Source organism: Rissa tridactyla, chromosome W, assembly GCF_028500815.1.
Source record: "Rissa tridactyla isolate bRisTri1 chromosome W, bRisTri1.patW.cur.20221130, whole genome shotgun sequence".
NCBI lineage: Eukaryota > Metazoa > Chordata > Aves > Charadriiformes > Laridae > Rissa > Rissa tridactyla.
This window is the reverse complement of record NC_071496.1, coordinates 28,020,668-28,033,349: the sequence shown is the minus strand read 5'-3', so window position 1 is coordinate 28,033,349 and position 12,682 is coordinate 28,020,668. Positions and strand designations below refer to the sequence as shown.

The following is a 12,682-nucleotide window of genomic DNA, read 5'->3' as shown; positions in this document are numbered from 1 at the left end:
TTCAATATTTTCATCAATGACATAGTGGGATTGAGTGCGCCCTCAGCAAATTTGCAGATGACAGCAAGCTGAGTGGTGCGGTTGACATGCCTGAGGGACGGGATGCCATCCAGAGGGTCCTGGACAAGCTTGAGAAGTGGGCCCATGTGAGCCTCCTGAGGTTCAGCAAGGCCAAGTGAAGGGTTCTGCACCTGAGTCAGGGCAACCCCCAGTATCAATACAGGCTGGGGGATGAAGGGATTGAGAGTAGCCCAGAGGAGAAGGACTTGGGTGTACTGATGGATGAGAAGCTGCACATCAGCTGACAATCTGCACTCACAGCCCAGAAAGCCAACTGTATCTTGGGTTGCATCAAAAGAAGCATGGCCAGCAGGTCGAGGGAGGTGGTTCTGCCCTTCCACTCTACTCTGGTGAGACCCCACCTGGAGTACTGTGTCCAGCTCTGGAGACCTCAGCACAGGAAAGACATGGACCTGTTGGAGTGGGTCCAGAGGAGGGCCACGAAGATGATCATAAGGTGGAACACCTCTCCTATGAGAAAATATTTAGAGAGTTGTGGTTGTTCAGCCTGGGGAAGAGAAGGCTCTGGCGAGACCTTATTGCAGCCTTTCAGTACTTAAAGGGGGCTTAGAAGAAAGATGGGGACAGACTTTTTAGCAGGGCCTGTAGCGATAGGACAAGATGTAATGGTTTTAAACTAAAAGAGGGTAGATTCAGGCTAGGTATAAAGAAGAAATTTTTTACAATGAGGGTAGGTGCCCCATCCCTGGAAAAATTCGAGTTCATGTTGGATGGTGCTCTGAGCAACCTGGTCTAGTTGGAGATGTCCCTGCTCATTGCAGGGAGGTTGGACTAGATGACCTTTAAAGGGCCCTTCCAACCTAAACCATTCTATGGTTCTGTGACTCTTCTGTTAACCTTACTTTCCAGTAGAATGACTAGAATGTTTCTCTGGACTTAAATAAAAAAAAAAAAAATTGTTGCTGTAAGGAGCTGCTTGTACGCTCTCAACTTTAAATATTCTCCTTTATCCTGGTCCACAACGATAGAAACTGTCCTCTGAGATAGAAAATCACTCCTGAATCGCTGGTTATTGCTGAACAAAGATGGAAATTCATGTTCATCTTTTAAGTTTGGCAGAACTAACTTCTGTGACAGATAGTATGAAGGTAGTAGTTGTAATGTTTCTTACTACTGCTGTATCTTTTTCTGTTCCAAGAACTAAATATATTTGAAATAAACTATGAAGTTGTAATGTCAATGCATTTTCTTTAGTAGAAATTCAGTACTTAAACTGTAACAACGTCTGCCAATGAGAAAATGTCAGTATTGAGCAAAGAACTGGACACCAAAAAGGCAGATCTTTAAGACCAATGTTATAAGAAATATTTGAATATACAGTACGTATTAAAGGATCTAGAACAGCTTCTCACAGATCTTGTTTTACTGAGAAACATTTTTACTAAGTAGGTTTTTTTGCTTTACTAAATGTAAGACAGAGTTTTTCATTAAAATAATTTTTTTCAAAATTTTCCTTTCAAATTAGAACGTGTACGGTGCTAAATTTATGATGTATTTTATATAATTTATAAGCTTTTCTCTAAAAAAAAAATCCAGTATTTTTCTATTGTAATATTAAGGCCGATGGTCCTGCACTCATTTACTTGCCTGATTGTAAGAGAAAAAAATAACCAGCATGTTAAAAAATGTGCAAATATCTGTATGCAGTAATTACTGTAGAAGAAGTATCAAATATTGCAGCTGTCGAAACTTCTTTTTTCATCATTTTAGGTTTGAAAATATTTTTATGATGGATTTTTTTTTTCTTCACTATACACTTTATACTACTTGAATTTTCATGTTCAATACTTTCACTTGTGAATACTGGCTTTAACCTGAAAGCTAGAAAACTATAAAAACCAGCTTATTGCTGAGAGAGGACATCGATTTATTGTCAGCATGCTTATGTTTTTTTAAAAAAAGCACAGTTTGGGTATTACTTTAATAGTTGTAATAATTTATTATATAAACATAATTTAATTAAGACTTTTTTGCTTTTGCTTCCACAGTCCATACAGTGACACTGTTTCTTAATATCTTTGGGTGTTTGGCCTGGTTTTACATTGATGCTACGCGAGGGGTTGATTTTGGATTGAGTATCCTCTGGTTCTTACTTTTTACCCCTTGTTCTTTTGTCTGCTGGTACAGACCACTTTATGGAGCTTTCAGGTAAGAACTTCAGTTTGACTTAAGATAATTTAAAAAAATGCTACACTTGTTGAAATGCAGTAGCATTACAGAATTCGCTTGTTTATCATGATAATCCTTTAATATTATTTCATTAGAAACAAGTAGAATGTTTGACATTGATTCAGTTGCTTTATCTGAAATGGCAATGGCAACAGTTAGGAATATCATAGAATATCATTTAAAATATTTTAAAATTATTTGCTCCTGGGAGCACAGAAGTATCGTGGGCACATCTGAAATGCTTGTACACCAACGCATGCAGTATGAGAAACAAGCAGGATTAACTAGAAGCACTGATCATTCCCAGAACTATGATGTCATTGATATTAGCAAGACTTGGTGGAATGACTCCCACGATTGGAGTGCTGGGATGGAGGGCTACAGGCTGTTCAGGAGGGATAGGCAGGGCAGGCGATGTGGATGAGTCAGACCGGATGTAAGGGAGAGGTTTGACTGTACAGCCCTTACAGTTAGGGATGATGTGGTTGAGAGCCTCTGGGTGAGGATTAGGGGGATGGAAAACAAAGGAGATGTCGTAGTGGGTGTCTACTACCGATTGCCCAGCCAGGATGTAAGCACTGATGAGTTATTCTACAGGCAATTAGGAGAAATCTCTGGATCAGTAGCCCTTGTCCTTATGGGTGATTTCAACTTCCCAGACATCAAGTGGGAATACCATACTGCTGTGATGAGCAAGCCTGGGAAATTCCTGAAGTTTGTGGAAGATAACTTCTTGACACAGGTGCTCAGGGAGCCAACTAGGAAAGAGATGCCCTCCTAGACTTGCTATTTGTGAATAGAGAAGGACTCATGGGAAATGTGATGCTGGCTGTGATCATGAAATGTTTGAGTTAGTTTAAAATTTTCAGTGTAATGAGAAAAAAGGTCAGCAGAGTTGCTACCCTGGACTTCAGGAGAGCAAACTTTAAGCTATTCAGGGAGCTACTTAGCAGAGTACCCTGGGAATCTGCTTTTGAGGGCTTAGGAGTCCATGAGTGCTGATCAGCTTTTAAGAACCACCTTTTAAAAAGCACAGGAGCAGGCAATCCCATTGTGTCGCAAGTCAAGCAAGCGGGGCAGAAGACCAGCTTGGCTGGACAGGGAACTCCTCATGGAACTCAGCAGGAAAAAGAAATTGTATGATCTCAGGAAGCAAGGTCAGGCTTTGCAGGAAGATTGCAGAGCCGTAGTTTGTATGTGCAGGGAGAAGGCATGAAAGGCCAAAGCTGAACTAGAGTTGAAACTGGCCAGTGTTGTGTCAGACAACAAGAGGGGCTTGTTTAAAGTATGTTAATAGCAAAAGGAAGTCTAAGGACAACATTGGACCAATACTTGTTGAAGATGGTCACCTGGCTAATAGGGATGAAGAAAAAGCGGAGGCGTTTGATGCTTTTTTTGCCTTGGTCTTTAATAATACTGATAGACCTTGGGCTGCCCGGTCCCCTGAGTCAGAGGACCGTGACTGTGGGAACAGTGACTTTCCATTTGTGGCACTGAAACTGTAAGGGACCAGCTCTATCAGCTGAATGTTCACAAGTCCATGGTCCCTGATGGGATTCATCCCAGAGTACTGAAGGAGCTAGCGCATGTTATGACAGGACCCCTCTCGATCACCTACCAAAGGTCTTGGGAGTCTGGGGAGGTCCTTGCTGACTGGAAGCTAGCCAAGGTTATTCCAATTTACAAGAAGGGCGTGAGGGAAGACCTGGGGAAGTACACACCTGTTAGTCTAACCTCAGTACCTGGAGAAATGATGGAGCAGATCATACTGGGCACTAATGAAAGGCATTTACACAACAGTGCAATCATCAGGCACAGTCAACATGGGTTCACAAAGGGAAAGTCCTGTTTAACTACTTTGATATCCTTCTATGATAAGGTCACCTGCCTAGTGGGTGAAGGGAAGGCGGTGGATGTAGGGGTTGTTTGTTTTTTTTTTTTTTTTAATTTTAGTAAGGCTTTTGATACTGTCCCTCACAACATCCTTCTGGACAAGTTGTCCAACTGTGAAATGAGCAGGTACGCAGCGTGGCTGGGTGAAGAACTGGTTGAAGGGCAGGGCTCAAAGGGTTGTAGTTGCAGTGAATGGGGCTACATCTGGCTGGCGACCATTCACCAGTGCGGTGTTCCTCAGGGTTCAATTCTAGGGCCAGTTCTGTTCAATATTTTTATCAATGATCTGGATGCAGGAGTTGAATGCACCATTAGCAAGTTTGCTGATGATACCAAACTGGGAGATGCTGTTGACTCTCTCGAGGGACAAGAGGCCTTGCAGAGGATTCTAGATAGATTGGAGCACTGAGCAATCATCAGTGGCATGAAATTTAACAAGTCCAAGTGCCAGATCCTGCACCTGGGACGGAGTAACGCCAGACACAAGTATAAATTGGGAGAGGAGTGGCTGGAGAGCAGTCTGCAGAAAGGGATCTGGGGGGGGGCTGGTTGGCAGCTGGCTCAATATGAGTCAGCAGTGGGCCCTGGCAGCCAAGAGGGCAAACCGCATTCTGGGGTGCATCAAACACAGCATAACCAGCCAGATAAGAGAGGTGATTATCCCACTATATTCAGTGTTGCTGTGGCCTCACCTTGAGTACTGTGTGCAGTTCTGGGCCCCACAATTTAAGAAGGATGTTCAGGTACTTGAATGCATCCAGAGGAGGGCAACAAAGCTGGTGAAAGGGCTGGAAGGCAAGTCCTATGAGGAGTGGCTAAGGACTCTGGGGTTGTCTAGTTTGGAGAAAAGGAGACTGAGGGGTTACCTCATAGCTCTCTGCAGCTTCCTGAGGAGGGCAAATGGAGAGGGAGGTGCTGATCTCTTCTCCCTGGTATCCAGTGACAGGATGTGTGGGAATCATAGAATCATTTAGGTTGGAAAAGACCCTTGGGATCATCGAGTCCAACCATCAACTCCACTCTACAAAGTTCTCCCTTACACCATATCCCCTAACACCACATCTAAATGACTCTCAAACACATCCAGGGATGGTGACTCCACCACCTCCCTGGGCAGCCTAATTCCAGTGTCTAACCACTCTTTCTGTGAAGAATTTTTTTCCTAATGTCCAGCCTAAACCTACCCTGCTGCAGCTTGAAGCCATTCCCTCTTGTTCTATCGCTAATTACCTGTGAGAAGAGACCAGCACCAACCTCTCTACAATGTCCTTTCAAGTAGTTGTAGAGAGTGATGAGGTCTCCCCTCAGCCTCCTCTTCCTCAAACTAAACAGTCCCAGCTCCTTCAATCGCTCCTCATAAGATTTATTCTGCAGGCCCTTCACCAGCTTCGTTGCCCTCCTCTGCCCTCGCTCCAGCACCTCGATATCTCCCTCGTATTGAGGTGCCCAGAACTGGACACAATACTCAAGGTGTGGCCTCACCAGTGCTGAGTACAGGGGGACAATCACCTCCCTCCTCCTGCTGGTCACACTGTTTCTAATACAAGCCAGGATGCCATTGGCTTTCTTGGCCACCTGGGCACACTGCTGGCTCATGTTCAGCCGCTTGTCAATTAGAACCCCCAGGTCCTTTTCTGCCAGGCAGCTCTCCAGCCACACTGCCCCAAGCCTGTAGCGATGCATGGGGTTGTTGTGGCCCAAGTGCAGGACCCGGCACTTGGCCTTGTTGAAGCACATTCCATTAGCATTGGCCCATCGATCCAGTCTATCCAAGTCTCTCTGTAGAGCCTCCCTATCCTCATGCAGATCAACACTCCCGCTTAGCTTCGTGTCATCTGCAAACTTGCTGATGATACACTCTATGTCCTTATCAAGGTCATCAATAAAGATGTTAAACAGAAATGGTCCCAACACCGAGCCCTGAGGGACACCGCTTGTGACCGGCCGCCAGCTGGATTTAACTCCATTGACCACCACTCTTTGGGACCGCCCATCCAGCCAGTGCTTGAATCCAGCTTGATTCAAAGCTGCGTCAGGGGAAGTTCAGAGTTGTCATTAGGAAGCATTTCTTTACAGAGAGGGTGGTCAAACACTGGAACAGGCTTCCTAGAGAGGTGGTCCATGCCCCAAGCTTGTCAGTGTTTAAGAGGCATTTGGACAATGCCCTTAATAAGATGCTTTAACGTTTGGTCATCCCTGAAGTGGTCAGGCGGTTGGACTAGATGATCATTGTAGGTCCCTTCCAACTGAAAATATCCCCTCCCCTCCCCTCAACAGTTGCAGGAAATATTTAATTTTGTATTGGGCTGATAACAATTTTAAGGAAAATTCTCATTAAATCTATCCCTTCACAAGCAGATTAATAGTTAAGGGTGTCTTCAATTTTTCGCTTCCTGAATTAACTTCATAAAACTCTACACTTAAAAAGTCTTATATTCTTAATTGACCTGCAGTGTCTGTAACTGAAGTAGACTGAGATTCTTAAGAGTGTGTAGACCAGGTATATAGTAATCAAACTCCAGTATTTTTCCTAGCTTTTAGCAATCTGGATTTTGCAGACTTCACAAGCTTGAGGTGTGGTATCTTAGTCTTTAAAAATAGAATGGTTAGTTTGCATGCAAAATTGAACTTTTTTTTTTTTTTGGTGAAAATCAGTGTGTAGAGATTCTAAATTCCTGTACTCTTACAGTATTTCTTGGGAATTATTTTTTCACACTGAAATTAATCAGGAATGTCTCAGTTTAAATGCATTAATTTTTGTAGAGAAAGATTGATAGCCATAAATTGCAGTTGAGCATAACCTTTAGACTAAATGAGATGTTTCTTTTTGCTAACCAAGGAGATACTGCTGTACCCACACATCGTTGAAGAATCATATATGCATTTGCTCATACACTAAATTCTTACATCCTTAAGGCTAAAAAATGAGAAGAGTATTTTTCATTTACTGGTCTAACTTATGTTCATGACTTGGGTTACAATGTGTGTACAAATTGAGATAAATTAAAAATACAGAGATTTGCCAGTATTTTAAAATGGTAGCTTTCATTAACTAATTGCATACTCTTAGTAGTGTTGTTTTATATGAAATTATTATTCCTGATTTGGTGGAGATCAGTGTCATGTTATCTTTCAGGGTTTTAGATCTAGTAAATCTTTAGCACTTCATAGTGAATGTTTATTGTTTGGAAAAGGAAAGCTACTACTTGTATATTCAACTTTAAATCATTTGTTCAGATGAAAATGAAATAGTTATTGAACTGAACTGGTTGAATAAATAGAACAAATTCCATTTTGCAGAAAGAGGTATTACTGGAAAAATCTGGTTCCATGACTTAAGTGATTTTTACTTCCTTTAGAAATTTGTTAGGAAGCATATTATGCAATCATTAGTTTTGATAGTAATGCATTGAGGTCTTTGTTGGGATTTTGCCTGTATTTTTATATTTGGGGTTTTTGACAGGCTTTTAATACTTTCGGTCTTTGTCAGGCTGACATTTTAGTAATTTAAACAGCAAACATATTTTGTATATTTTGTTTTTAAACAACATCTGCTTCAGTATTCTGATCTGCATTATGTTTCAGTAATTCCGTATTAGATTTTATTTCCTCTTACAAGTAAAATATTTTCTTCTCATCCTGCCAGCGCTGTGAACTTCAGTCTGAAAGTGGAGCAGGCTTCTGTTCTTCATGCATTGTAGCAAAAGTTGTATGTTTGGTCTAAGAGGCTCTGCTGTGTGCTGAACAGAACACTAAGGAACAGTGTATTGCTGCTATTCTCACCTCTGTTGGAGGTGCAAGTGGCAAAAATACTATATTAAAGAAAATGCAGCAGCTCTTGTAAATAAACACTCCACAAAACCACAGAATTACTGGTATTTCAAGTCACCATCAATAAATCAAAGCACTTTTCCTCTAGTTAATGCAGAAAAAAAATTATTTTGGTACTATAATATTTGTAAAAAGTCATACATTTTCTGGCTGCTTTAATTTTCCCCCCCCCACTCTTTCAGGAGTGACAGTTCATTCAGGTTCTTTGTGTTCTTCTTTGTATATATCTGTCAGTTTGCTGTACATGTACTTCAAGCTGCAGGATTTCAAAGATGGGGAAACTGGTGAGTATTTCGTTTTCTGTAGCATTGTACTGTCTGTAAGAAAAACTTACATATTTGATATAGCAACTGCAATACAGTCTGTGTGTTTTTTCCAAAACAAATCTTGTGTAACTGGAATTGTTACATTTAACACTCAAAAAAGCATTTTTGGAGTGCTCTTAACTAGGAAAAGTGTGTGAAACATATCCTAGGAGTGTAAGGTACTTCTGCTATTAGGCTGGTCAAAATTTTATCTTTCAATGTAAGCCACTTTGAACTACTCTTTTATACATTATTTTAGTGGTGTGGGGAGTTGTTATTTGCTCTATATTTAGGATAAAGAAATAAGCAAAACTTAGAGAAAATGAGAATAATTTAGACTGTAATAATATACTGTTTGAATATTATTTTGTATAACTATTTATCTCTAATTATATTAATATACTTAGTAATTAAATTTATGACTAAAATTTGAAGAATGAGTCAACGTTGTATTCAGGTGAATATAGTGGTATACCTTTGATATTATTTGAAAAGTTTATTTGTCTGAGTCAGCTCCTTATTCTGTAATAGTTGATTTTTCATGTTGATGCTTAAAAGTATATAAGCTTTTACTTGAAGCTTTTATGTATATATATAGCCTTTATTTGAAGCTTCAAGGTCTAATATTTAGATTTTACAAGGAAAAGCTATTGGGAATCAGTCACCCTTGGAAAAAAAAACCCAACAAACTTGAATTAACAGAAAACATGGTTGTAGTAACCAGCTGATAGCATGGAGAGCTATGACTGGCAATAGTGTACCTGGGTAATGGCATTTCTGTATATCGGTGGTTTTCTGATAACCTCCAAATGTACATAAGGCAGATAGATAAAACATCATTGCTTTAGAACTTGGAATGTAAGGAAAAATCCTGGTTTATTATTTTTTCTCTCAAATATAATATTTTGCCTTTTCATAGATACCTTGATTGACATGAACAAAGTAAAAAAGTAATTTTAGAGGGCCAACTCTCCAAGTATGTGGAGTGTGCATTTAAGGATACTTGAGGAAGGGGTATGAAAAGTAGCCAGATCATCAGAAGATGCTAATTACAGTTTTGATTTTGGAGTTCTGTGGTAGAGTCCAGTTGGACACAGGGGATATCAAATCAATTTGAAACAAGTAGAGGAAAGTTTTAAGGTTGTTTGGGTTTACAGAAAATTTTTGTTCTTTTTAGTGGAAGAATCTTTTCCATCTTAATGTTTTATTTTTCTTAAGGCAACCTGCTTTTTGTGGCTTCAAGTTTGATATTGTACTTTTATGTTGGTGTTTCAATTTTGAAGAATGGGGAAATATTCGAATACTGATATAGCAATCTTTTCTCTTAATTAATCTGACACTATCTACTTAAGAAAAAAAAATATTATATTAACCCCAACTGAGAAAGCATTGCTATGTGTATACAAGTAAATGAGTTTTTCCACATAGAAGCTCTGTGTGCGACATGTTTTTGTTTTATTTTTGAAGAAGTTAGAAGCTATCTTTTTAGGTAAATTTTCTCTTCCACAAAGTCATGTAGTCTTAAATTATTCTGAAATGACAGTATGACCAAAAAAACCTAAAAGATTTTTCACAACTCTCCTCATGGATAATCATCTTTGCTAAAATTTTCCTTATAGTTTCACTGCATGCATAGGGAAAAAAGCAACTAAGCTGTAAAAGCTTATTATAGAACAGAAATATGCTTATGTATAATTTTCATGACTTTTTCTTAAAAAAAAATATTCAGTTGATCAGAACCAGGAGGTTATAAAGCTTCCCTTAATGTGGATACCTATGGTTGAATGGTTCATGTGCTGTCTTTTCTTTTTCCGTCAGTGGGTGGATTTCATCTCTTACTGGTCTCAATAAGAGTATCCCTGTTGGCATTATGATGATAATCATAGCTGCGCTTTTCACAGCATCTGCTGTTATTTCATTAGTTATGTTTAAAAAGGTAAGTTACTTATTATTCCCCTGTATTCTTCTGTTTCCTATGTTTGATCTGGATTTTGCTTTCCTGCTTGAGAGGTACTCTCTCACAAAGTAATGGCAATTAAATGATATTTTTGGGTATGTGCCTTACCTTTTAACAACTGTGCTTCTATAGTACTTTTTTGCTTATACTGTCATGGAGTTATGAAATGCTGTTTTTTACAGTGCGCTTATTTCTGCAAACTAAAATGGGGAAGGATAGCTTTGAATAAGAGAAGTTAGTAAGTAAGCCCAGAATGAAAGGGTAGGCAAATGCATGGACACTAAGGTAGGACCTGTAGATGTCAGGTTGCAATTTTCAAATCTGTGGCGATTCATCAGGCTGAGTGAAGCGTGATTCAAATTATTGTTAAGTTTCAGCTCTTATCAAAATCATTCCCATTAAAATCAATAGAAGAGAGAGATGCCTGGCACCTCAGAAAAGGATTTTTATTTCTCTGCTTATATTATTTTAACATTTTGCTATCAATTAATGATCGCGTAGCATAAAAGCTCAAAGAAAGATGCTTTTCTCTCTTAGTACCTTTTTGTGAATTTCCATCCAGAAGGCCTAAGTTTAGATACTAATGTGCCAGTAAGTTTTTTTTATGTTGTTTTGATTAAATGTAACTGAGAATTCTGATGATGATGTGCTGGCAATTCTAATAATTCAACCTCAGTAACAGTTACACTTAAAATTTTTCACATACCCAAACTCTTCTGGTCTATTTACAGTAAGCTAGAAATTTTAAGCATAGCCTGGAGATGTCCCTTCTCCTTATTTGTTTTCTGCATAAATGCTCATGTACAGGAGAAAGAAACAAACAAGAAAAATTTATGGCGAGCATTTTTTTACACTCTTTCTACCACATGCATCTGGATTCTATTCAAAAAACATACATACTCGGGTATGACCTGGTGTATCTTTATGGATGAGAAATAGTCACATTTATAGCAAAGAAAAATGTTACAACATGAATTTTCCTGCTATGCTTGAATGAAAATGTCTTTGTACTATTGACAACTTTATCGTGACTTGATTGAATATGAATCAGAAATAGTATTTTAATTTTAATGCTCAGGTACTTGGAAGTTACTCAGGGTTTGTTTTTTTGTTGTACTAGAGATTATAAGCAATATCGTTTAGTACCTTTGCTTATTATGCAGAGCAATTGGTCATCACACTAGTTTAGCAGTTATTTATCTGCATTATTGGGATATTTTATACTTTTTAATGTTCAGTCATTGCTTAGCTTAATAGGTTCTTGTAACCATGTCAACCAGAATGTTATTGACACAGTAGATTAAAAAATACTTTTTTGGTTTTGTTTCCTGCTGTTTCTTTTAACATGCACGCTTACAAACTCTTTTAATGAGTACACCAAGTTGTATACAAATTGAGACAGAGGATGCTTCTGCAGGCTATGGGTCCTGTGTTACGCTAAGGGTGCAGCCTGTTTGTGTATTTAAATATGTTATTTCAGACAGTAGATAAGATACTGCACACATTTTAGTGAAGACCTACAAGACCCCTCTGAACTTGCAAAAAGTTACAGTATTCCTACAGTCAAACTGTGTGTGTACAGCAGAGAAATCAAAAGTTGTAGGATTTGTGGGGGGAAAAAAAAAACCCAAAGAAGTCTGTTTACTCATTTTCGGATCCTCCCAAACATATGAGGAAATCAGATTTCTCCACCACACAGCTCTGCTTTGTGTTTGAGACTTTGCTATTACTCTACCAAGAAATGGAAGGCTCAGCACACTTTTTTCACTGCTTTTCCATCTCCCTAGGTGCATGGTCTCTACCGCACAACTGGTGCTAGTTTTGAGAAAGCACAGCAGGAGTTTGCAACAGGAGTGATGTCCAACAAAACTGTACAAACTGCTGCAGCCAACGCCGCATCAACAGCAGCAACCAGTGCAGCTCAAAATGCATTCAAGGATAACCGAATGTAGAGAAATATAAAAAGTCATGACGGTTCTCTTCGATTGTATTTTATTTTCCAGTCGCTTATTATTATTATTATTATTATAAAACATAGATCAAAGTACACACAGCATGTTTGTGTCTTCTGCAGCTGTACATGGGTAAAACAGGAAATGTTTGTTTTATTTTATTATAAATTTATTTATTTTTAAAAAATAACAATTCTCTGCCCTTCTTTAAAATGTTGCATTCTAGAATATAAAGCCTTCCATATTTTATGGAGGATAAATAATTTCAACAATTGGCCTGAGAATGATTTGTGGTATATAATGATATATTAAGAATTTGGAGGTTTTTTTAGTGGTTCACTCTGGTATTTTTTTTAACTTTAGGAAAGCACTTTGGATCAATTTTTTTTCTTCGTAAGAACTATTTTCCCTATTTCTGCTATAAGAAGTGGGGTAGACTGAGAGACATAGAAAGTTAGGTTTGGCTACTGCTTTTGCAATTTCAGCAGCTGCTG

At 38.8% G+C, this 12,682-nt stretch overlaps 1 protein-coding gene across 4 annotated transcripts in view; it reads left to right on the top strand.

The window, feature by feature from the left end:
- The window catches only part of LOC128902081 (secretory carrier-associated membrane protein 1-like), a 78,937-nt gene extending 66,690 nt beyond the window's left edge, over positions 1-12,247 (top strand). For all 4 annotated transcript variants that reach the window (XM_054184435.1, XM_054184434.1, XM_054184433.1 and 1 more), the window contains 4 exons: positions 2,070-2,229; positions 8,157-8,258; positions 10,098-10,215; positions 12,024-12,247. In XM_054184435.1, the coding sequence (XP_054040410.1) occupies positions 2,070-2,229; positions 8,157-8,258; positions 10,098-10,215; positions 12,024-12,188 (545 nt within the window). In that variant the 3' untranslated portion in view covers positions 12,189-12,247. The remainder of the gene's footprint in view (positions 1-2,069; positions 2,230-8,156; positions 8,259-10,097; positions 10,216-12,023) is intronic.
- The last annotated feature ends 435 nt before the right edge of the window (positions 12,248-12,682 follow it).